The following is a 22,387-nucleotide window of genomic DNA, read 5'->3' on the forward strand; positions in this document are numbered from 1 at the left end:
CAAATCCCGTTTTGTCGTTGTTTTTAATTAAAATCCAGAATACTAGCATTTCACACACAACACTATAGCGTTGGTAAAAGATTCTGCTTCTCATATCCACTTCTGTCTCTAGCATCAAGAAAGAAGCACCTCCCCCTGTGACACGCCCTGCTCGTCCAGCTCCGCCTCCAGCACCCTGTGAGTCCTCCGAGGAAGATACGCAACGATGCCGGCCCATGTCATACGAAGAGAAACGCCAGCTAAGCTTGGACATTAATAAGCTGCCAGGCGAGAAGCTGGGCCGCGTTGTGCACATCATCCAGTCTCGCGAACCTTCCCTAAAGAACTCCAATCCCGACGAGATTGAGATAGACTTTGAGACACTTAAACCGTCCACGCTGCGAGAGTTGGAAAGATATGTGACCTCTTGTTTGCGAAAGAAGCGAAAACCACAGGGTGAGAGAGGGGGGGAAATAATTTATTGATATTTAAAATTTGTGAAGGTAAAGCCCCGCATAAAAGTAAAACAAAACCTTACCAAACCAGTGGATTGTTGCCTCATCTCACTAACTTGTAGATATCTGGCCAGTCTAGGACGGGATAGGTTATCATTTTGCCTCCACACACAGGCCAGTAATCTGATTGGCTGGGTCAGCAAGTAATGTCTGCTTGTGTGTGGCCACCATTCTTGGAAGTTGTTATGGGAAGGGAGTGAGTTGTAGGTTTGTGTTTCTCCCAATGTTCTAATTGTTTATTCTGGTTGCAGATAAAATAGAAGCTCCCACATCTGGCATTGTTAAAGTCAAAAGCTATTCCTCTTCAGAGTCTGAGAGCTCGAGTGAGTCCAGCACGTCCGACAGCGAGGAGTCCGACCCAGGTCAGATACCAATGTACTGCGTTACTTTGGGGCCCATTTATCAAAGGTCGAATTCATGTAAATTTTTGTTTTTTACTCTAATAAATTCGAATACACTCGAAATTCGATTGGGAGGTTATTTAAGAACAAATTAGATTGTCTAAAACTTGAACAAATTTTACTGAGGCAAAAACTTGAATTGAATTCGACTAAACTCGAATCATGTTTTTTCTCCAAAATAAAACTGGAATGTCAGGAAGGCTATTAACATCTTCAAATGGGTCACTGGACCTCTCCCATTGACTTTCATGTGAACTCGGCAGGTTTTAGGTGGCGAATAGTCAAATTCGAATTATTCCCATGGTAAAGGTTTGATAAATTTCTAATTTATTGGGATTATTCCCAATTGACCCAAAAAAACAAAAATTTTCAAGAATTTGAATTTCCTAACCGACCCTTGATAAATCTGCTCCTTGGTGTCTACGTTGTATGTCATTCCTCAAATTGGAATGATCCTGCTTCTATGAATTCTATTAGGTGTCTGTGTTTATTTTATTAACGGGATTCTGTCATGATTTTTATGCTGTTTTTATTTTTAAATTATGCTGTTTACACTGCAAATAATTCATCGTACAATATAAAATTTCATTCCTGAACCAGCAAGTGTATTTTTTTTAGTTGTAATATTGGTGTGTAGGAGCATCTCAGGTCATTTTGCCTGGTCATGTGCTTTCAGAAAGAGCCAGCACTTTAGGATGGAACTGCTTTCTGGCAGGCTGTTGTTTCTCCTACTTAATGTGTAACTGAAGGAGTCACAGCGGGACCTTGATTTTTACTATTGAGTGCTGCTCTTATTAGGGATGCACCCAATCCAGGATTCGGTTTGGGACTTGGCCTTTTTCAGCAGGATTCAGATTCGGCTGAACTGAATCCTAATATAAATATGCAAATTAGGACGGGAAGGGAAATGGTGTGACTTTTATGTCACAAAACAAGGAAGTAAAAATTGTTTTCTTCTTCTTCGGTTTGGTATTTTTTTCGTGAAGGATTCGGGGGTTCGGTCGAATCCAAAATAGTGGATTTGGTGCACCCCTAGTTCTTATATCTAACAGGGAGCTGTTATCTTGTGTTAGGGAGCTGTTATCTGGTTACCTTCCCATTGTTCTGTTGTTAGGCTGCTGGGGGGAAGGCAGGGGGTGAAATCACTCCAATTGCAGAGTGACTGAAGTTTATAAGAGCACAAGTCACATGACTAGGGGCAGCTGGGAAATTGACAAAATGTCTAGCCCCATGTCAGATTTCAAAATGAATTAAAAAAAAAAATCAGTTTGCTCTTTTGAGAAATGGATTTCAGTGCAGAATTCTGCTGGAGCAGCACAATTAACTGATGCGTTTTGAAATATAATTTTTTTTCCCATGACAGTATCCCTTTAATAAAGAAAAAAAAAAAAGAAAAAAGACAGAGCATGTGTTAGCTGGATTTCAGGCAGTGTTTGAGGTCCCATGGCTCGTGGGTTGGAGGTGCATCCTGATTGAATAAGAGAGACATGATGCAGCGGATACACGTGTGAGGCATCGCTTGCACTTTCTAATGTCTCTTCTCCTCCTGTGTTTTGCAGAAACGGCACCAAATCAGAAGAAAAAGGGTCACTCGGGAAGAGAGTCTAGAAAGGTAACATGGAGGCAGAAAGATCCAATACACTTGATTTCAAATGCTAAATCTGAATTTACAAGATACTGATGTCTCCTAGTTTGAAGCAGAAGGCAATTCTTCTTCCACGTGGGGGTGCCAAATGTTAGTCACTCCCAAGTGATTTTACCCCAGGCCGGTGCTCCTATCAGCAGAAAACTGCACTGGCCCAGGGTTATACCAGTGAGCACCATGGAGTAATCCACTTCCGTCTTCCCCTTTCTTCTCGCGGCTGCACATGAGCAGTAGAGCGAAAAGCCGAACTTTAGCTAAAAATTCTACTGCGCATGCGTCTGCCCCGGGAAATATGAAGAGAGGAAAAGCCGGAAGAGTATCGCCCCATGGTGCTCACTGGAATAACCCCGGACCAGTGCAGTTTTCTGCCGATAGGAGCACCAGCCCGGGGTTTCAGGTAAGTCAATACAATCACTTGGGGGTGCCTAACATTTGGCACCCCCAAGTGGAAAAGGACTTTCCTTCTCCTTTAATAAGGTTAATATGTTTTAATGGCAGATAATGTGTAATATGTAGCTGCCCTCTCACTTTATATATCCTATGTTTAATGTGAAAGAGAATAGGCTTACTAATTGATTGTTCTCTTCCCCTTTATGTGCCCTATTTTATTTTCCTCTCTTTTTTTTTTTTAATATCCAATGGCCTTTGGCTCATGATTTCTCTTTTTCTATCTTCCCTTTTCTATGTACTATTCTTCAGCATCATCACCCTATGCAACAGCCTCTGATCGCACCACCTCCTGTCATGAAGCCTCCTTCTCCTACATTAGCGCCTTCTTACCCTCCACCCTCCAGCCTGGACTCCTCGCATCCTTCTCTCCACCACCCTCTCCATCCTGCAAATGTTTTTGAAGCAGTCATGCAACTTCCTCCTGATCTGCCTCCTCACCTTGCTGGACAGACAGAGCACTGCTCGCCCCCACACCTCAACCAACATGCCCTGACAAGCCCTCCAGGTAAGTGTCCTGTACATGAAAGGGGTTGTTCACCTTTAAATTAAATTTGAGTATGATGTAGAGAGTGATATTCTGAGACCGTTTGCGATTGGTGTTCATTTTTCATTATTTGTCGTTTTTGAGTTATTTAGCTTTTTATTCAATAGCCCTCCAGTTTGTAATTTCAGCTATCTGGTTGCTAGAGTTCACATTACCCTAGCAACCATGCATTGGTTTGAATAAGAGATGAATAGGAGAGGGACTGAATAGAAAGAGGATTAAGAAACATAAGTTCAATGAATAGGGCTTGTGCTTAATATATTTTTTTGCCAATTGTTTCAATAAAAAAATAAAACCATGTATATCTTTTGTTAATGTGCAAGTTCAGCGGGGCAAATTGAAGCTACTCCTTGTTTAGTCCCTGCGAGGTAGGTAATTACCAGCGTACAAGCCCCTTCCTTCACCCGTTTGTTGTGTGACTGTTTTCTTGGCAGGAGTCCGTTATGCAGGGCAATTATCGCTGCACGGCTAATAAAGTTATCTACCTAGCAAGGACCAAACATGGAGCAGCTTCAGTGTCCCTGTTTTGCTCATGTGTGTAATACACATACATATGAAACGTTAACGATTATTTCGCAGTATAACAGAGGCAGCTAACTACATACAGACAGGCATAGATCATGCATTGGAACGCAACTGTTCATGTGGATTTTGTACTTGGTCGCTATTAAAGGGGCAGTATTTTAGCACTGAAATGCTGATATTTTATCATTCTGTTAACTTTTTTTTTTTTTTTTTCCGCAAGCCCTACACAACGCAATGCCCCAGCAGCCTTCCAGGCCATCCAACCGTGCTGCTGCCCTCCCTACAAAACCTGCTCGGCCTCCCTCTGCCTCTCCACCGCTTCCTCCTCCACAGCCCCACCACCAGCCTCCTGCCCATGTCCATCATCATCATCATCACCACCACCATGCACAACCCCCTCATGTTCTTCTGGAAGATGATGGACCTCCCTCTCCTCACACAGGTCTCCCTTCCTACCTGCAGCAGCTTCATAAGTCACAGCAACCTCCTACTCAATCTCCTATTCATTCACTTCTCACAACTGTCAAGGTTCAGTCCCAAGCACCAATGGCTGCTCCTGCCCAATCCATGAGGCACCACCAGCCTTTGGTTTACCCTCCTCCATCCTCTTCTGCTAGCCCAGCTCCTCCTCCTGCCTCTTCTCACATACACCAAATGCAGTCTCCCCCTGTAGTCCCTCAGCAACAGCCAGCGGGTCAGGCACCGCCACCCCCCCAGCAGCAGCAGCAGCAACAACAACAACAGCAGCACCCAGCTCTGCAAGGCACATTAGTCTCTTCACATCAGCATCATGTGCAGCACCAACAGGCCAAACAACAACAAGTGATTCAGCATCATCATCATCATCATCCTTCTCCACGGCAGCAGAAGCAAGAGACCTATCCTGGAGGTAGGAAGGCTGGGTCATCACAATTCACCATAAAGAGGGGAGGGGATGAAAGCCTAAGAAATAGTGTCTGGGAATTTATCAGCAGGAAAATACATGTTACAGGGATTCTGTCATGATTTTTGTGGTGTCGTTTTTATTTCTATATAACACTGTTTACACGGCAAATAAATCACTCTGCCATATAAAATTGAATTCCTGAACCAGCGAGTGTATTATTTTAGTTGTAATATTGGTGTGTAGGTGCATCTCAGGTCATTTTGCCTGGTCATGTGATTTCAGAAAGAGCCAGCACTTTAGGATGGAACTGCTTTTTGGCAGGCTGTTGTTTCTCCTACTCAATGTAACTGAACGTGTCGCACTGGGACCTGGATTTTACTATTGAGTACTATTCTTAGATCTACCACATGACTGGGGCAGCTAATATGTCTAGCCCCAAGTCCGATTTTGAAATTAAATGTAAAAAAAAAATCTGTTTGCTCTTTTGAGAAACGGATTTCAGTGCAGAATTCTGCTGGAGCAGCACTATTAACTAATGCGTTTTGAAAAAACACATGTTTTCCCATGACAGTATCCCTTTAAAGATGGGACCTTTCTGTTCAGTGGAAGTGTAATAACCTGTCCTGTTTGTTTTCAGGTCACTTGCGGGAAGCTCCTTCCCCTCTTCTCCTGCATTCGCCTCAGGTTCCTCCCTATCCGGGTCTGACCCACCCACCTTCCCCACAGTCTGTTCAACCTAAAAAGCAGGTAATACTCCAGCAAGCATTGTTACTTTAGTCATCACTCTCCATCTTCTACCTGACTCTTCAGTTGCCCTTTCTTTTTCATTCCGATGGATTTGTTCTCAGACGAGGCTTCCTTTCAAGTTCCCTCTGCTCTTGCTGCTCTATTACCCAATTCCCTGCTTGAACCCCCTCTTTCATTGTGCTTGCTTAGCTCCGGTCTTGATTGCCTCTGTTCTCTAGGAGATGAGAGGAGCATTGGTGCTGCAGCCTCAGCCTCTCGTTATGAAAGAAGATAAACGACATTCGCCTTCAGTGCGTCCAGAGGGCTTTTCTCCCGGAATGCGCCCAGAACCTCCGAAAGTTCCAGAGGTTCTAAAAGGACCTAGTCACATCCAACCACGTCAGTCTAGTTATTTTGCCTTTTCCTGCCCATTTATTATTAGTTGCCTGTTGTAGATGAAGGACTTACTCCTTACTTACTTATCAGTCCTTGGGGCTCATTTATAAAACCTGGGCAGTAACCCATAGCAGCCAATCAGTGATTAGCCTTCTTTCAGTCAGTTGCAGGTTGAACACTGAAAGCAATCATCTGATTGGTTGCTATGGGTTATAGCCCAGGAGCAAATTTGCCTGTTTATGAATGAGCCCCCTTGTATTTGGGCTTTTTATCCCATGTTAATCGTCTCATGTCCATCATTGTTCTTAGGGCCAGATTTGAAGCCAATGGACGGTGGGCGTCCCGTACGACCGCCTGATCAGAGCCTCCCACCTCAAGGGATGCCGGAAAAAGAGAAACAAAAGCAAGAACCTAAGACACCTGTTGCTCCTAAAAAGGTGAGTGTAATGTGCACGACCATCTGCTGAAATGGCTGAAATATTTAGGCTGTTTGTTCTTGAATCGGTTACATTCATCACTTCTTCATATGGAATACATTTCCCAAAGTGGAACTCACAGGGTCGGACTGGACACCGGGAAAAAACCCTCCTTGCCAGCCCAGACCCGCTCTCCTTAACTCCCTCCCAGACCCTGGCAGAGAGGGCTTTGCAGCTGGGGGGCCCAGAAGATGATGTGTGGGCCCCTGGGGCTGCAGACTCGGTGGGCCCTGGGCCCCCAAGTCCGACGCTGGGCACTTCACTGGAATACTTTATATATCACGAAAATAAAAATTTAATATTCGCTTCAGCATACTGAAATAAGAAACTTTCTTAATCAATTAAATATTCTGTAGTGTTTCTGAAATAATCAAGTTTATCTTCACTATTCCTCTCTCAGCATCTGTTTCTCTTCATTCTCTCTTCATGCAGCAGTTGGGTGTCAGATATTCATTGACAGTTAGATCCAATATATCTTATAGGGGGGCTCCTTTTGCCTAGAAGATGTATTAGAGCTCACTCTATTTGTGCAAGAGGCAGTTATTTTGTTTATACTGGAATCCGTAATTTGAGTGAGCTCTAATTCATCTGCTAGGAAAGGAAGCCCTCCTATAAGATATATTGGATCTAACTGTCAATGAATATCTGACACCCAACTGCTGCATGAAGAGAGAATGAAGGGAAACAGATGCTGAGAGAGGAATAGTGAACATAAACTTGATTATTTCAGAAACAATGCAGAATATTTAATTGATTGTATTTAGAAAGTTTCTTATTTCAGTATGAAGAAGCTTATATTAATTTTCGTGATAGTTCCTCTTTGAATGGATATCGTGGAGCCACTGGCTTTTACTGGGTTCCTGAAAATCCCATCTCCCAACAGCAATAGCCTCATGTGTTGGTTTTTGTGGGCCCTCTGATGGATATTTACAGCAATGGTGTATATTGCTCCTGTGACACACACACACACATAGAAAGATGAGCATTGCTTTTCTCTTTCAGGACCTAAAGATTAAAAACATGGGTTCGTGGGCCGGTCTGATGCAGAAGCCGCCAGTCACCCCGACTTCTGCCGGCAAGTCAACAAGTGACAGCTTTGAACTTTTCCGGAGGCAGGCCCGAGAGAAAGAGGAGCGCGAGAGGGCCCTCAAACATCAGGCCGAGCAAGCAGAAAGAATGCGCAGGGAGCAGGAGAGAATGAGGTACTGCTGGTTTCTTATTGGCCTGCAAGAATCCAAAACGATTGCAGTTAAAGGAGAAGGAAAGCTACAGAGGCAGTTTACTGCCAATAGATTAACCACAATAGTTCAAGCTAGAACACTATATTTACTCTGTAGAATGCTTTACCATACCTGAGTAAACAGCTCTAGAAGCTCTCTGTTTGTTCAGGAGAGCGGCGGCCATATTAGCTTGTTGTGACATAACTTCCTTCCCAAATCTCTTCCTGCTCACTTATAGCTCTGGGCTCAGATTACAGCTGGAAGGGGAGGAGGGACAGAGGAGCAAACTGAGCGTGCTCAAGCCCTAGCTCCGGAGGTTTAAGCTGAAAACAGGAAGTCTGATACAGAAGCCCATGTGTAGACAATAGAAGTCTTTTCTGAATGCAGAGAGGACTGGGAAACATGGCGGGGGGTCCATGACAGGGTTGAGCATATAGTTGTAGTAAATGGATAATAGTAAAGGGCTGGCACATACCAGACCACACTCCATAAAAAAGGTTTTATTAGAACAAAAACATCACAGTAAAGCCTTACGCGGTTCGTGCCTTAGGGGCACTTAGTTATGAGCCTATGACTGAGTGCTAGTTCAACTTTGGCTCCCACACACCCTCCGATAATTATCAAAACGATACCTGGTGCACAAGGGTAGAGGATCGGCAGCCTCATAAACAGTCTAGCAGAAAGAATCCCAAGGTTTATTGTGAAATGCAACGTTTCGGGTCACGAGAATGGGGGCGTGACCCCGAAACGTTGCATTTCGCAATAAACAAGCAAGGCAGCTTGCTTGCATTGCCCTTGTGTGCCTTGGGATACTTTCTCCTATGACTGAGTGCCCCATAGGTATGAAACGTGTAAGGCTTCGCTGTAAAGTTTTTGTTCCAATAAAACCTTTTTTTACTACATCAATTTACGGAGTGTGGTCCGGTATGTGCCAGCCCTTTACTATTCTCTATTTGCATCAATTGCCTCCCTGAGCTGAAGGTCTGGGGCTTGAGCACCTGGAGCCCCCTTTCTTTTGGGCGAGTCCACCCCACTCATCACTCTACTCGACATTGAACGTCTTCTTCATTCGTTTATTAACGCAGTAGTATAGCATTGAGCAGGTAATAGAACATTGCTAGTGATTGTAACCTACACAACCTGTGCAGTAGGACCCGGGAAGATGATGACGTGCAGGATCAGACGAGGAAAGCCCACGAAGAGGCTCGCAGGCGGCAAGAACAACAACAACAACAACAACAACAACAGCAGCAACATGTGCAGAGCAACCTCCCTGCAGCCCCATCACCCGCACAGAGCTCTCAGCCAATCATGGATCAGCGAGAAATGGCTAGAAAGCGGGAACAGGAGAGGAGACGAAGGCAGGCGGTGGGTATCATTATTGTTTAGAGTAGCTTTTTTTTTTTTCCCCCCGTTTTCTTGTCCTAATTAATAATTTCTCCCCTCTATCCCCACAGATGGCCCCCTCTATAGATATGAATTTTCAGAGTGAACTGATGGAGATATTTGAACAGAACCTGTTCTCCTAAGACTCCGGTCTCTTCACCGACACCACCACCTCCATCACCATTTTACTCCCAGCGGCTCCTCCCCCCTCCGGTTCACATGTTTTTTTTTTAATGTCACCATAAGAGACGCTGAATTTTACTCCCCTTCCTGTATTTTTATCCCAGCCCCTGTATGTCGAGACGCAGAGTCTCCAAAAGCGGTAATAGAAAATAAGGGTGATACCTGCCCCCACCCCATTCAATCCAATCGTTGTGCAGTAACATGTGACAGAGCAGAGACTCTCAAGTGGGGGCATTTGTGAATCTGTTTCCTTCTTTTGTCTGTATTAATGGCCTCTCTGGTATTATTGAAGCTGAAGAGGAGACTGATGTGGGTGCTAGACAAATAATGACTATTGGGATGGGGGAGGGGTTGCAGAACTTTGCTCTGCGTGTGTGCAAATCATAATCACTAATCTGGAAAGCTTTGCTAATGGCCTGTTTGCTGGAGCATTTCTGCAAGGGGTACAGCGCTGTCTCCAACCGTCTTTTTAAATAACTGCCTCTGATCCGTGCTCAGATATTACTTGTATTAATTATTGGATGTAGTGCAATGTATGAATAAGCGAAGACCTGCAGAGCAGTGAGTATGCAGAACAAAAAATATCCCTTCACATTCTGGTCTGTTGTGCAGCATGCGTGTGACCCCCGAGCTCTCCGGATGTGCAATGATATAAATGCATTAAATATTGCACTTCCAAGTGGAGGTTGTTTCACGGGTGCTCAGGGTGAACTGTGGCTGCTGCCATCATGTGTTTTACAAGTGCACTTTAGGGTTGTGGCGTGCAAATTGCACTGTATACATTCAGCATCCCCCGTGCAAATTGCACTGTATACATTCAGCATCTCCCCGTGCAAATTGCACTGTATATGTTCAGCATCCCCCCGTGCAAATTACACTGTATACATTCAGCATCCCCCGTGCAAATTGCACTGTATACATTCAGCATCTCCCCATGCAAATTGCACTGTATACATTCAGCATCTCCCCGTGCAAATTGCACTGTATACATTCAGCATCTCCCGTGCAAATTACACTGTATACATTCAGCATCCCCCGTGCAAATTGCACTGTATACATTCAGCATCTCCCCGTGCAAATTGCACTGTATACATTCAGCATCCCCCGTGCAAATTGCACTGTATATGTTCAGCATCCCCCCGTGCAAATTGCACTGTATACATTCAGCATCCCCCGTGCAAATTGCACTGTATACATTCAGCATCTCCCCATGCAAATTGCACTGTATACATTCAGCATCTCCCCATGCAAATTGCACTGTATACATTCAGCATCCCCCGTGCAAATTGCACTGTATACATTCAGCATCTCCCCGTGCAAATTGCACTGTATACATTCAGCATCTCCCGTGCAAATTACACTGTATACATTCAGCATCCCCCGTGAAAATTGCACTGTATACATTCAGCATCTCCCCGTGCAAATTGCACTGTATACATTCAGCATCCCCCGTGCAAATTGCACTGTATGCATTCAGCATCCCCCGTGCAAATTGCACTGTATACATTCAGCATCCCCCGTGCAGTCTGATAGTCTTCAATGATAAACGACACCATTCGCTTGCCCGTTACACGCGTGCTTCTGTGACCGCGTGTTGCCCAAAACACATGCAAAGAATGTAAGCGTGCAATTTCCTACCCATTGCACCCGGCCCCCGTGCACACAATTTTTTTAGTACATTTCCATGTGCTTGCCATTAACGTTTTGTTTGTTTCTATGTCTTTGTCTATGTTCTTGGCATGTTCTGAGGGTGCGTGTACACGGCAGGAGTTTTATAACCCAAAATGACTATGCAAGCTTAGATCACAGACACGCGTGTAATCCTTTCTCACACTGCAGGAGAATACACGCAGCACACACATGCACACATCATTGGTGGGGTTTTTTTGTTTTCTATTGCTCTGCGTGTATTTGTACGGGAGGAGCGTGTACACGGCCCATCATGGACATAGAAGATCATATAACCGCACGTTTCTTTACAGGTTTATTTTGCACATGTGTTGCTCGGCGAGTATGTCGGATACTGTGCATGATCACGTGCTTGACGGAGCGCGACTTTTTTCAGTTGGGAGCGGATGGATTGCTTTCCCCGCATGTCTGTGGACACAATTGCAATATATGCGCGTGCAACTCTGCTCTGCTCATTCATTGGCTACCAGCAGATAATCAACTGCCACATCATGTGACCATTAAATACGCCTCAATCAACGCGGCCTCCACAGCCCGGCGCACCGCAGCTTGATTTAGTGCAATTTTCTGCACACACGACCCCAAGACTCCGCAGGATCCTCCCCCCAACCCCGTCGTCCCCAGAGCTGCAGTAAAAGTGGGAGGGGCTGTGCGACCCCTATTAGTAGTGCAGACTGTGTGTGTGTGAATGGGAGGGGGAGGTACTTTAACTCTCATCATTTTGGCTTCTTTCATTTGAAACAAAATTTGACTGTTCTAACGGCCCTTATTGCCCCCTCTCTCGTCTCTCTGTAATTTTATCCTCCTCCTGTTTCATTTTGTTTTGTTTTTCTTTGATATATAAATATATATATAATTTGAACTGTTTTAAAAAAAAAAAAAAAAAAACTAAAAGAAATCCTTTATGTGCCATAAACATTGTCCTTCCCTCCCTCCTCTTTCCTCCTCTCCGACTCCCACAAAACCTTATCCTTTTTTTTTTAGCTAGTGTCTCCCCCTCCCGTCCTTGTCCCCCTGAGTAACAGGCACGGAAGTCTGTGTTGTAACTGATTTCATGCAATAAAGTCTTTTTTTATTATATTTTCATTTTATTTTACCTTGGTTGCATTTTTATTTTATGTTTTTATGTCAAACCTCCCCCTTAAATTTCCCTCTTTGTATTGGCGTGGGGGGGGGGAGAGTGACCCCCTCGTATGTGTTGGGTGCGGTGGTGAAATTCTCTGCAAAGACGTTAGAGAGGAGCAGTGAAAGTTGTCAGGGATTGATACTTGTGCAGTATTTTCTAGGTGGGACAGTGATGCTCTGCAGGACCCCCAGTTGTTTGGACATTGAAGGAACCTGTGGCTTTAGAAGAACAGTAAAGGCAATAAGAATCACATCTACTCCTCAATAGAGTAGGGCTTAAAGGACAAGGAAAGCCTAACTAAAGAAGTTGGTAGAAATATTGTACATTATGTTTTGTGTTTCTGTATCAGCCCAAGGCAACCACAGCCCTTTAGCAGTAAAGATCTGTGTCTCCAAAGATGCCCCAGTAGCTCCTCATCTTCTTTTCTGCTGATTCACTGCACATGCTCTGTGCTGCTGTCACTTACTGAGCTTAGGGACCCACTCACAATATACAGTACATTAAGGGGCACATTTACTAAGCTCGAGTGAATGATTAGAATAAAAAAACTTCGAATTTCGAAGGTTTTTTTTGGCTACTTCGACCTTCGATTACGAATTCGACTTTGAATCGAACGATTCAAACTAAAAATCGTTCGACTATTCAATCATTCGATAGTCAAAGTACTGTCTCTTTAAAAAAAACTTCGACCACCTACTTCGCCACCTAAAACCTACAGAGCATCAATGTTAGCCTACGGGGAAGGTCCTCATAGGCTTTCTAAGCAATTTGGGATCGAAGGAATTTCGATAGATGGATTAAAACCCTTCCAATCGTTCGATTCGAAGGATTTAATCGTTCGATCGAGTGATTTTTCCTACGATCGTTCGAATGAACGAATTGAGGTAAATCCTTCGACTTCGATATTCCAAGTCGAAGGATTTTACTTCGACGGCCTAATATCGAGGGTTAATTAATCCTCGATATTCGACCAATAGTAAATCTGCCCCATAGAATAGAAATGTCACAATATAAGGCTGATTAGTAATTAATACAGATAATTACTACATGGCAGCACAGAAACCAGTGCAATTAGCATCAGAATTTAATAATCAGCAAACCTGTAGCATCAGCTTATATTACAGACCAACCTCATTTTCTGCTGGATAATTAGTGACGAGCCCTAAGCTTAGCTTCTCAACAGCCAATCAGAGCCCACTGAGCATGTGAGTGTCACAGACACTTTCCAAGATGGTGACCCCCTGTGACAAGTTTGAAGTCCTGGATCATTGCTGCTATTGACAAGCTCAAACTTTAGCCTCGTGCAATAAGTTCATTAGATAAAACATTAAATTTTTAGCCCTATTCATTGTTAGGGTTTAGTTCTCCTTTAAAGGAGAATTCAACCTGAAACTTAAAAATACCCCTATCCTACATCGGCCCCCCCCCCAAGTGTTACCCCGGGCATATGCCCCTAACGTTTTACTTACCCCTAGAAGCAGATTCAGGCATTGGAGTTTGCGGGCGCCATCTTCAGTCGCTTCGGTAATCTTAATTAGACCGGCGTTTCGCCAAATTTCATGAGTTTCGAAACAAAAAATTCCTCCTACTGCGCAAGCGCCGACATGCCGGTCTCATTCAGACGAGAACAAGATGGCGCCCGTGAACTCCGATGCCTGAATCTGCACAGAGGGGCAAGTAAAACGTTGGGGGCATTTGCCCGGGGTAACACTTAGGCTGGAGGGAGGAGGGTCTATGTTGGGTAGGGGTTTAAGTTTAGGGTTGAATTCTCCTTTAACCAAGCAGTCTGACAAAAGCACGGAGACTCCTTTTCTTCATACATCTACATGCTAAATACACGGCTTTAGCCTAAACTTCTCTCCCTACATGTGTCAGACCTACAGCAGAGGGTTATTTATTAAACTATGAATACCAAAAACCCCAAAAATGTATGTATTTTTACTATAAAATCTGACATTTTTGTGAAAACGCAAATGTTTCGGGCTTTATTATAGCCAGAGGATGGAAAAAAAGTCTGAGATGCCGGATTTTTCGAATTCTAAGTCAATGGGAGAAGTCCCAAAGATATCTCGATCTAAGCTGGGTTTCCCGCAATTATCCGAAAATGAAGTCGTTTCCGGTCGCAAAAATCGGAACAAATTTGTACGATTCGATTTTTATGGGGGTTTTTACCCACAAAGAATATTTTTGGAAAAGTGAATTGATTAGGGTCCAGGATTCAGTTTGGGATTCGGCCTTTTAGGATTCAGCTGAATCCTTCTGACCGGCCGAGCTGAATCCGAATCTTAATTTGCATATGCAAATTCAGGATGGGGAGGGAAATCACATGACAATTTGTTACAAAACAAGGAAGTAAAACATTGTTTCCCATAGGCAAATTAGGATCCGGTATTCGCCCTAATCTTTCACGAAGGGATTCAGGGTTTGGCTGAATCCAAAATAGTGTATTTGTTGCATCCCTAGTATTGATAAATACGGAGAGAAAAACCTGCGCAGATTTGGTCGAATTCGTTTTCAGAAAATATGGAGATAAATTCGGCATTTGTTAAATGGGCCTCTAAAAGTCTTGGGATCTGGGGACTAAAGCTGAAGTCATTTGACACCCGCATCTCATAAAGTTTAGATCTGCCAGACGGGAGCATCGCTGAAAAGTGAAAAGTATTTTCATATCATTTCACCTGTAAGTGACCTCAGATATTATGGGGCACATTTACTATGTGTCGAATATCGAGGGTTAATTAACCCTTGATATTCGTCCCTCAAAGTAAAATCCTTCGAATATCGAAGTCGAAGGATTTACCGCAAATACTTTGAAAGATTTTAATCCATCGATCGATTTTTCGTTGATCAGAAATAGCTTAGAAAACTTTCAGGGAAGGTCCATAGGCTAACATTGATGCTTTAAAGTGCCGAAGTAGGTAGTCAAAGTTTGTTTTTGTTTTTTTTTAAAGAGACAGTACTTCAACTATCGAATAGTCGAACGATTTTTACTTCGAATCATTTGAATCGAAGGTCAAAGTACCCCAAAAAAAAAACTTTGAAATTCGAAGTTTTTTTTATATTCGAATCCTTCACTCAAGCTTAGTAAATGTGCCCCTTAGTGTTATTAAAGGGGTTAGTGAGGGTTTCCCTGCATCAGTCCCATACAGCAGCATTACTCATTAATACTTCCTTATTGGCAGCCACGTTCTACACAGTAGAAGTAGCCACGCAACAAATCCACTATTTTAGGGTTTCGGCCGAATCCTTTATGAAAGTCTTTGCCAAATAGTGAACCGAATCCTCGTTTACATATGTAAATTAGGGAAACGTGGGGGGGAAAAAAGAACCGTGTACAGTAAAAAAAAAAAAAAGAATTCCGACTTCCTCGTCCATCATGAAAAGTCGCGTGATTTTTTTTTTTTTGTATCCAATTTGGTTCTTTCAGGCACTTTGATTCGGCCGAATCCTTCTGAGAAAGACTGAATCTTGGACAAATCCTGGTATATAAGTGCTTTTAATTATAAGTATAAGTGCTTTTAATTTCTTTAAATCACTGGACGCCCATAAATGGTGGCTGGAAACGGTTTAGCTGAAGCTGGGCGGGCTCACTTTTGTTAAATCATGATGTCATTGCAAGTGTAGTTAGCTGGGCGGGCTCACTTTTGTTAAATCATGATGTCATATCAAGTGTAGTTAGCTGGGCGGGCTCACTTTTGTCAAATCATGATGTCATTGCAAGTGTAGTTAGCTGGGCGGGCTCACTTTTGTCAAATCATGATGTCATTGCAAGTGTAGTTAGCTGGGCGGGCTCACTTTTGTTAAATCATGATGTCATTGCAAGTGTAGTTAGCTGGGCGGGCTCACTTTTGTCAAATCATGATGTCATTGCAAGTGTAGTTAACTGGGCGGGCTCACTTTTGTCAAATCATGATGTCATTGCAACAGTGTAAGTTTGGCAAACTATGACATCACTGGTTTAAGTTGCATTTACTGTTTGCAGTGGAGTCTTGTTGGGGGGCAATGTCCATTATCTCCAGGTCTCCAGTGAAAAGGGCGGCCATGTCCAGCTTGGAGAGAGTTTGCAGCAGTGCTAAATGTTGCCTTGGACGTGCAGTTACTCAAAGATGATGTACAGAAACAGAAATGTTTAGGGTCAGAAGTCGGCTGATAAATGATGGAGTTGATCACGGTGGATATATCCGGCCCCTTGTAGACCTTCTAGATCAGTTGTGGTCCAGACCCCTTTCCTACCCCGAGGCAATATCTTGGCTACAGAACCATGGAAGGAGAAGTTCTTTTAGATCACTAAGTGGCAGGTATCAACTCTAGAGAAGCCCCTACTTACGGACTCTGGTTCCGATTATGTTCTAATTGAGCTCCATCGATCAACTTCTTTATTCATGAGAAACGTCTACGATAGAACAGGCCAGAAAGCAAAGAACTTCTTAAAGCACTTACTGCGCATAATTAGGAGCATTTCTATGAAGAATCCTGCTCTATTGTAGGGCCGGAGCTCCGTCCATGTTCTTTCTCAGTTGGCCGCCGAGCTTGTTGTGATTAAGCCGATAGAAGATAACGACATCCCAGAATTCCAGTCTCGCCAGTGAGTGAATGTTTTGCAGCGCAGGTGTAAAGCTTGGACAGTGTTATACACATCTATTCTGTATTATATATAAATACTGTGTGAGGACTTGGACTTATTGACCTATAGTGGATGAACTCCTCGGTGGCAAAGGAAATGATTGGGGAAACCTGTTTTTGTGCTTTAATTTCCATTTACAAAAACATCAAACAGGATGGACCTTCTCTGGTTAATAGGGATTCAGGTCTCGTGCATCAAACAGGTAGAACCTTCTCTTGTTATTGGGTGAAATTAATCCAATTCAGATATCATGCATCAAACAGGTAGAACCTTCACTTGTTAAAGGATGAATATTCATCAGTTCTCGTACATCAAACAGGTAGAACCGTCTCTTGTTATTGGGTGAAATTATCAGATTCAGATCTCATGCATCAGATAGAACCTTCACTTGTTAAAGGATGAGTATTCATCAGTTCTCATAGGGATTCAGGCCTCATGCATCAAACAGGTAGAACCTTCTCTTGTTATTGGGTGAAATTAATCCGATTCAGATCTCATGCATCAAACAGGTAGAACCTTCTCTTGTTATTGGGTGAAATTAATCCGATTCAGATCTCATGCATCAAACAGGTAGAACCTTCTCTTGTTATTGGGTGAAATTAATCCGATTCAGATCTCATGCATCAAACAGGTAGAACCTTCTCTTGTTATTGGTTGAAACAAGTAGACCCATCTCACTCATCAAATAGACAGAATTGTATTTCGTTAATGGTTGATACCTATCAGGTCTCGTACATGAAACCGTATACTTGTAGTGGAACTTGAGTTCTCTGGGGGCATTTGGGTCAGTGTCAGACATTTTATTCCTCCTGAATGAATAACCGTAGCCTTAAGATTAGTTATTTGCTACAGTGTTTGTCATTGGACAGGTTAGCGCCACTCGATTATTACAGAACCTGCAGAGCATCACTAAACAGATTAAATAAAAAAAATAAAATTAAAAACAAAAAAAAAAAAACAAATTTATATCAAACCACAAATGTATCACGGGCTTGTATTACCATGTTCTTATAAAGACTGTCTGTGAATTTAAGAAATAAATAGAATTTTTACTCTAAAATGGTGACATTTTACTTGTAATAAACTTTTTTTTTTTTCTTTGTGTTTCCTTGTAAAACATTTTTGGGGGGGTTATAAATATTCCGATCATATTTTATAATGGGCTGTAAAACCATTGCAGTGTTATGAGGTTTTTTTTTAATGTCCTGGGTTTGGAGCGTTTATGGATAAATCACTGGCCCCCAAACTAATGATGATACAACAACAAAGGACCCTTTGGTTTGAGTATTAGTGGGGGAAGAATCTATTGTGGAGCGCGGAGAAGAGAAGCAGGTCGTTGGTCTCCATGCTGCCTGGTGTATAGAACCACGATAAACCGCGCCAGTGCCACCGAGCAGACTAGGATTTCTGTCTGAGAACAGGGGGTGCTGTTTGTTCCCTCCAGTCGGCAGTTTTAGGGCTGAAACAATGGCCTTCCCAACTTCTATCTGCCCAGAATTTAGCCACATCTCCATCACTTGGCTTATTAAGTGGAGACCACATTGTCCTGCTAAAGTAGCCTCATCAGATTGGGTTTACTTAAAGGAGAAGGAAAGGCTTGCAGCACTTGGGGGTGCCAAATGTTAGGCACCCCCAAGTGATTGTATTGACTTACCTGAAACTAGGCATGCACCGAATCCACTATTTTGGATTCGGCCAAATCCTTCACGAAAGATTCATTTGAATACCGAACCAAAGCCTAATCTGCATATGCAAATTAGGGGTGGGAAGGGAGAAAACATTTTTACTTCCTTGTTTTGTGGCAAAAAGTCACGCAATTTCCCTTCTGTCCCTAATTTGCATATGCAAATTCGGTTTGGCCGGAGAGAGGGATTCTGAACCGAATCCTGTATTTGGTGCATCCCTACCGGAAACCCCGGGCCGGTGCTCCTATCAGCAGAAAATTGCACCGGCCCGGGGTTATACCAGTGAGCACCACTGAGCGATCCTCTTCCGGCTTCTTCTTTCTTCGCGCAGATGCCCATGTGCATTAGAGTGAAAAGCCTGAACTTAAACTAAAAAGTCGGCTATTTCGTTCAACTGCGCATGCGTCTGCCCCGGGAAATATGAAGCCGGAAGAGGATCGATCCGTGGTGCTCAACCCCGGTCCGGTGCAGTTTTCTGTGGATAGGAGCACCGGCCCCAGGTTTCAGGTAAGTTAATACAATCACTTGGGGTGCCTAACATGCCTTCTCCTTTAATTAAGCTTTATCAGAAAGGTCTATATAAATACTCCAGTAAAAGCTCAAAGTAATGCTGCTCTGAGTCCTCTGTCAGAAGAAACACCGTATTTCTTTCCTTCTATTGTGTACTCATGGGCTTCTGTATCAGACTTCCTGTTTTCAGCTTAAACCTCCAGGGCTTGGGTTTGAACATGCTCAGTTTGATCCCCATCCCTGCCGTAATCTGAGCCCAGAGCTATGAGTGAGCAGGGAGAGACTCAGGCAGGAAGTGATGTCACACCAAGCTAATATGGCAGCTGCTATTCTAAACAAACAGAGTATCTAGAGCTGTTACTCAGGTATGGTAAAGCATTCTACAGAATACATATAGTATTATAGCTTGTACTATTGCAGCTAATCTATTTGTAATAAACTGCCTCTGTAGCTTTCCTTCTCCTTTAAACCACGTATGTGCTCTACTCATCGTATAAGCCAAGTCTGACACAGAGAGGGGCAGCCAACTAATTGCAAACTGCTGACCTGGTTATCTTACATGTCAAACCAATACCTGGATATCCCAGCCAATGAGAATGCAGATGAACCCAGTGTTGCCCCTGATTGATTGTTTAGCTTTAAAGATCATTATCAGTTTTATCTGGTTTCTTGAACCACAAATCTGGGCTTCTTTACCAAAAAAAAAAAAAAATAATTGAATGTGAGGGTTTTTTTATTTTTTTCAATTTTAAATAAAGTCACAATTTAAAAACAAAAAGTTTGAACGTTTGCTTATTTATGAAAAAAAAGTGAATATAAAAAAACTATCGAATGGAAAAAAAAACCGAATGTTTCAAAAAAAAAAAAAAAACCTCAAAAATCTTGAATTAAAAAATGGCTCGACTTCGGCATGCAAAAGCTTTCAAGTTCATGTAAAAGTTTTACATTTGAGTTGTTCACATTTTTTTGTGCTTAATTCATACCAAACAGTCGGGTTTTTGGAAATATAATTTTGAATTTATAAGTTTTTGTGCCAAAAAAAAAAAAAAAAAAAAAAATTGTTGCAAAAAACAGGATTTTTGATACTCACCGTTAAATCTGTTTCTCTGTGGTCGATAGGGGGACACAGGGACTATGGGGTTAAGCTCCACCCTCCAGGAGGCAGGACACTTATTCAAATGAAAAAAGGGGGCGTGCCAGTACTACGGCTTAACCCCAGGCTAGAGCCAATGTATTCAGTTGGTATCAAAGACCTGCTAACCAAAAAAAACATAAGTAATGCTCATATAAAATATTAACGGCAGAACAGATAACTCTGGAAGAAATTCCACACAGACCAACACGGTCAAACTCGCATAGGGCGGGAAGCCCTGTGTCCCCTATCGACCACAGAGAAACAGATTTAACGGTGAGTATCAAAAATCCTGTTTTCTCTGTTGTCTCAAGGGGGACACAGGGACTATGGGGACTTAACAAAGCAGCCCCAGAACAGCAGGGTGGGAGCGAGAGAAAAGACACATTATTGCACTACAGAGTGCAACACCTTGCGGCCAAAAGCGGCTTCCGCAGAGGAAAACGTGTCAATTTTGTAAAATTTTGTGAAGGTGTGAACGGAGGACCAGGTAGCCGCTCTGCAGATCTGGTCCAAAGAAGCCGAGTTGCGCCATGCCCAGGAGGCCCCCACCGACCTCGTGGAATGGGCTCGGACGCCCTCCGGCGGAGATTTACCTTTGGCTAGGTAAGCCTGACGAATGGTCTCCCGTAGCCATCGAGCAATGGAGGTCTTGGATGCTGCCAGGCCTCGGCGGGCCCCAGAAGGCAGTACGAAGAGATTTTGAGACAGTCGAAAATCCTTGGATCGCTGAATATACCAGCGGAGAGCCCGGACAACGTCCAGACCATGAAGTCTGCGTTCTTTGTCGTTCTTGGGATCCGGGCAGAGTGAGGGTAGAACGATCTCCTGATTTATGTGAAAGGATGAAACCACCTTAGGCAGAAAAGACGGTAAGGTGCGGAGCACCGCTTTGTCTTTGTGGAAGACAAGGAAGGCAGGATCGCAAGATAAGGCACTGAGTTCAGAGACTCTCCGAGTTGATGATATTGCCACGAGGAAGACAACTTTCCAGGTAAGCCATTGTTCAGAGACAGTCCCGAGGGGCTCGAAGGGGGGATCCAAAAGAGCATCCAAAACAGTATTCAGGTCCCAGCCAGGGACTGGTGGACGGAATGGAGGACTGATGTGTGCAACACCCTGCAGAAAGGTGCGGACGGAATCATCCAGAGCCAAACGGTGTTGAAACAATACAGAGAGAGCTGAAACTTGAACTTTCAAGGAACTGAGCTTCAGGCCCAACTGCAGACCCCGTTGGAGAAAAGACAGCACTCTAGGGATGTTACAGTCCGTGAGGGAAAAGGGGCTGGAGATGGGAATTGCGGTGTCGTTGCACCAATTCCAATAGTTGCGCCAGACTCTGTGATAAGCTTTAGAAGAAGTGGGTTTGCGTGATTGCAGCATAGTAGCAATGACATCGTCCGCTATTCCCTGTCGTTTCCAGATGGCCGCCTCAATAGCCAACCCGTCAAAACGAAGAGGCCCGGGTTGTGGTGGGAGATGGGACCTTGTCGGAGTAGATCGTTCCTGAGGGCTAAGCGAACGGGCGGTGCTATGGACATGTCCCGGAGATCCGAGAACCACGTTCTTCTGGGCCAGAATGGAGCTATGACAATGACTGTGACAGGGGACCGCTTGATCTTCTTTAGAACCCGTGGTAACATGGGGAGAGGCGGGAAGATGTAGGCTAGGTCGAACAGCCAACATTGTGTCATGGCGTCGACCCCTGCAGCGAGAGGATCCTGTGAGCGGGCGAAGAAAGTGTTCACTTTGCAGTTGTTCCTGGAGGCCATCAGGTCGATTTGAGGACGCCCCCAACGATGAACGAGGTCCGCAAAGGCTTCTGGGTGAAGTTCCCATTCCCCTGGGTCCAGGAGATTGCGGCTGAGAAAGTCCGCTCTGGTGTTGTCGACTCCCGGGATGTGAATGGCGGACAGTCTTGCCGCATTGGATTCTGCCCAACTTAGAATCTGCTGAACTTCCGCTAGCGCTGCTCTGCTGCGGGTACCTCCCTGGCGGTTTATGTATGCGACTGTGGTGGAGTTGTCGCTTTGGACTCTTATCGCTTTGGCTTGGAGAAGAGAGGACCAGTGAAGGAGCGCCAACTTTACGGCGCGGAGTTCCAGGATGTTTATGGAGAGTTTGGACTCCGCGGGAGACCACAGACCTTGTGCGGATACAGGAGTTGAATGTTGCTCCCCACCCCAGGAGACTGGCGTCGGTCGTGAGAACCGTCCAATCCGGTGTGGCCCAGGATTGACCCCTGGACAGATTGCTCGGCTTGAGCCACCACTGGAGAGACAGCCTGGT

General features: G+C 44.0%; 2 protein-coding genes and 1 long non-coding RNA gene across 8 annotated transcripts in view; all 3 read left to right on the forward strand.

Annotated features, from left to right (window-relative positions):
* brd4.L (bromodomain containing 4 L homeolog) overlaps positions 1–12,101 on the forward strand; it is a 44,875-nt gene extending 32,774 nt beyond the window's left edge. For 4 of the 6 annotated variants that reach the window (XM_018250997.2, XM_041587125.1, XM_018250996.2 and 1 more), the window contains 11 exons: positions 113–435; positions 746–856; positions 2,455–2,507; positions 3,240–3,495; positions 4,280–4,948; positions 5,583–5,692; positions 5,911–6,070; positions 6,377–6,504; positions 7,546–7,745; positions 8,912–9,131; positions 9,221–12,101. In XM_018250997.2, the coding sequence (XP_018106486.1) occupies positions 113–435; positions 746–856; positions 2,455–2,507; positions 3,240–3,495; positions 4,280–4,948; positions 5,583–5,692; positions 5,911–6,070; positions 6,377–6,504; positions 7,546–7,745; positions 8,912–9,131; positions 9,221–9,292 (2,302 nt within the window). In that variant the 3' untranslated portion in view covers positions 9,293–12,101. The remainder of the gene's footprint in view (positions 1–112; positions 436–745; positions 857–2,454; positions 2,508–3,239; positions 3,496–4,279; positions 4,949–5,582; positions 5,693–5,910; positions 6,071–6,376; positions 6,505–7,545; positions 7,746–8,911; positions 9,132–9,220) is intronic. The other 2 variants (XR_001934734.2, XM_018250999.2) reach the window with 2 other exon arrangements.
* LOC108711660 lies at positions 9,900–12,101 on the forward strand. The gene is made up of 2 exons (XM_018253603.2): positions 9,900–10,113; positions 10,218–12,101. The coding sequence occupies exons 1-2, from the start codon at positions 9,900–9,902 to the stop codon at positions 10,952–10,954; spliced, it is 951 nt and encodes a 316-aa protein (XP_018109092.1). The 3' UTR covers positions 10,955–12,101.
* Positions 12,102–15,139: 3,038 nt separating this feature from the next.
* Positions 15,140–17,869, forward strand: LOC121401609. The gene is made up of 2 exons (XR_005966387.1): positions 15,140–17,219; positions 17,281–17,869. It is a non-coding gene; the product is annotated as an uncharacterized LOC121401609 (long non-coding RNA).
* Positions 17,870–22,387: the final 4,518 nt, after the last annotated feature.

This window comes from Xenopus laevis, chromosome 3L, assembly GCF_017654675.1.
Source record: "Xenopus laevis strain J_2021 chromosome 3L, Xenopus_laevis_v10.1, whole genome shotgun sequence".
NCBI lineage: Eukaryota > Metazoa > Chordata > Amphibia > Anura > Pipidae > Xenopus > Xenopus laevis.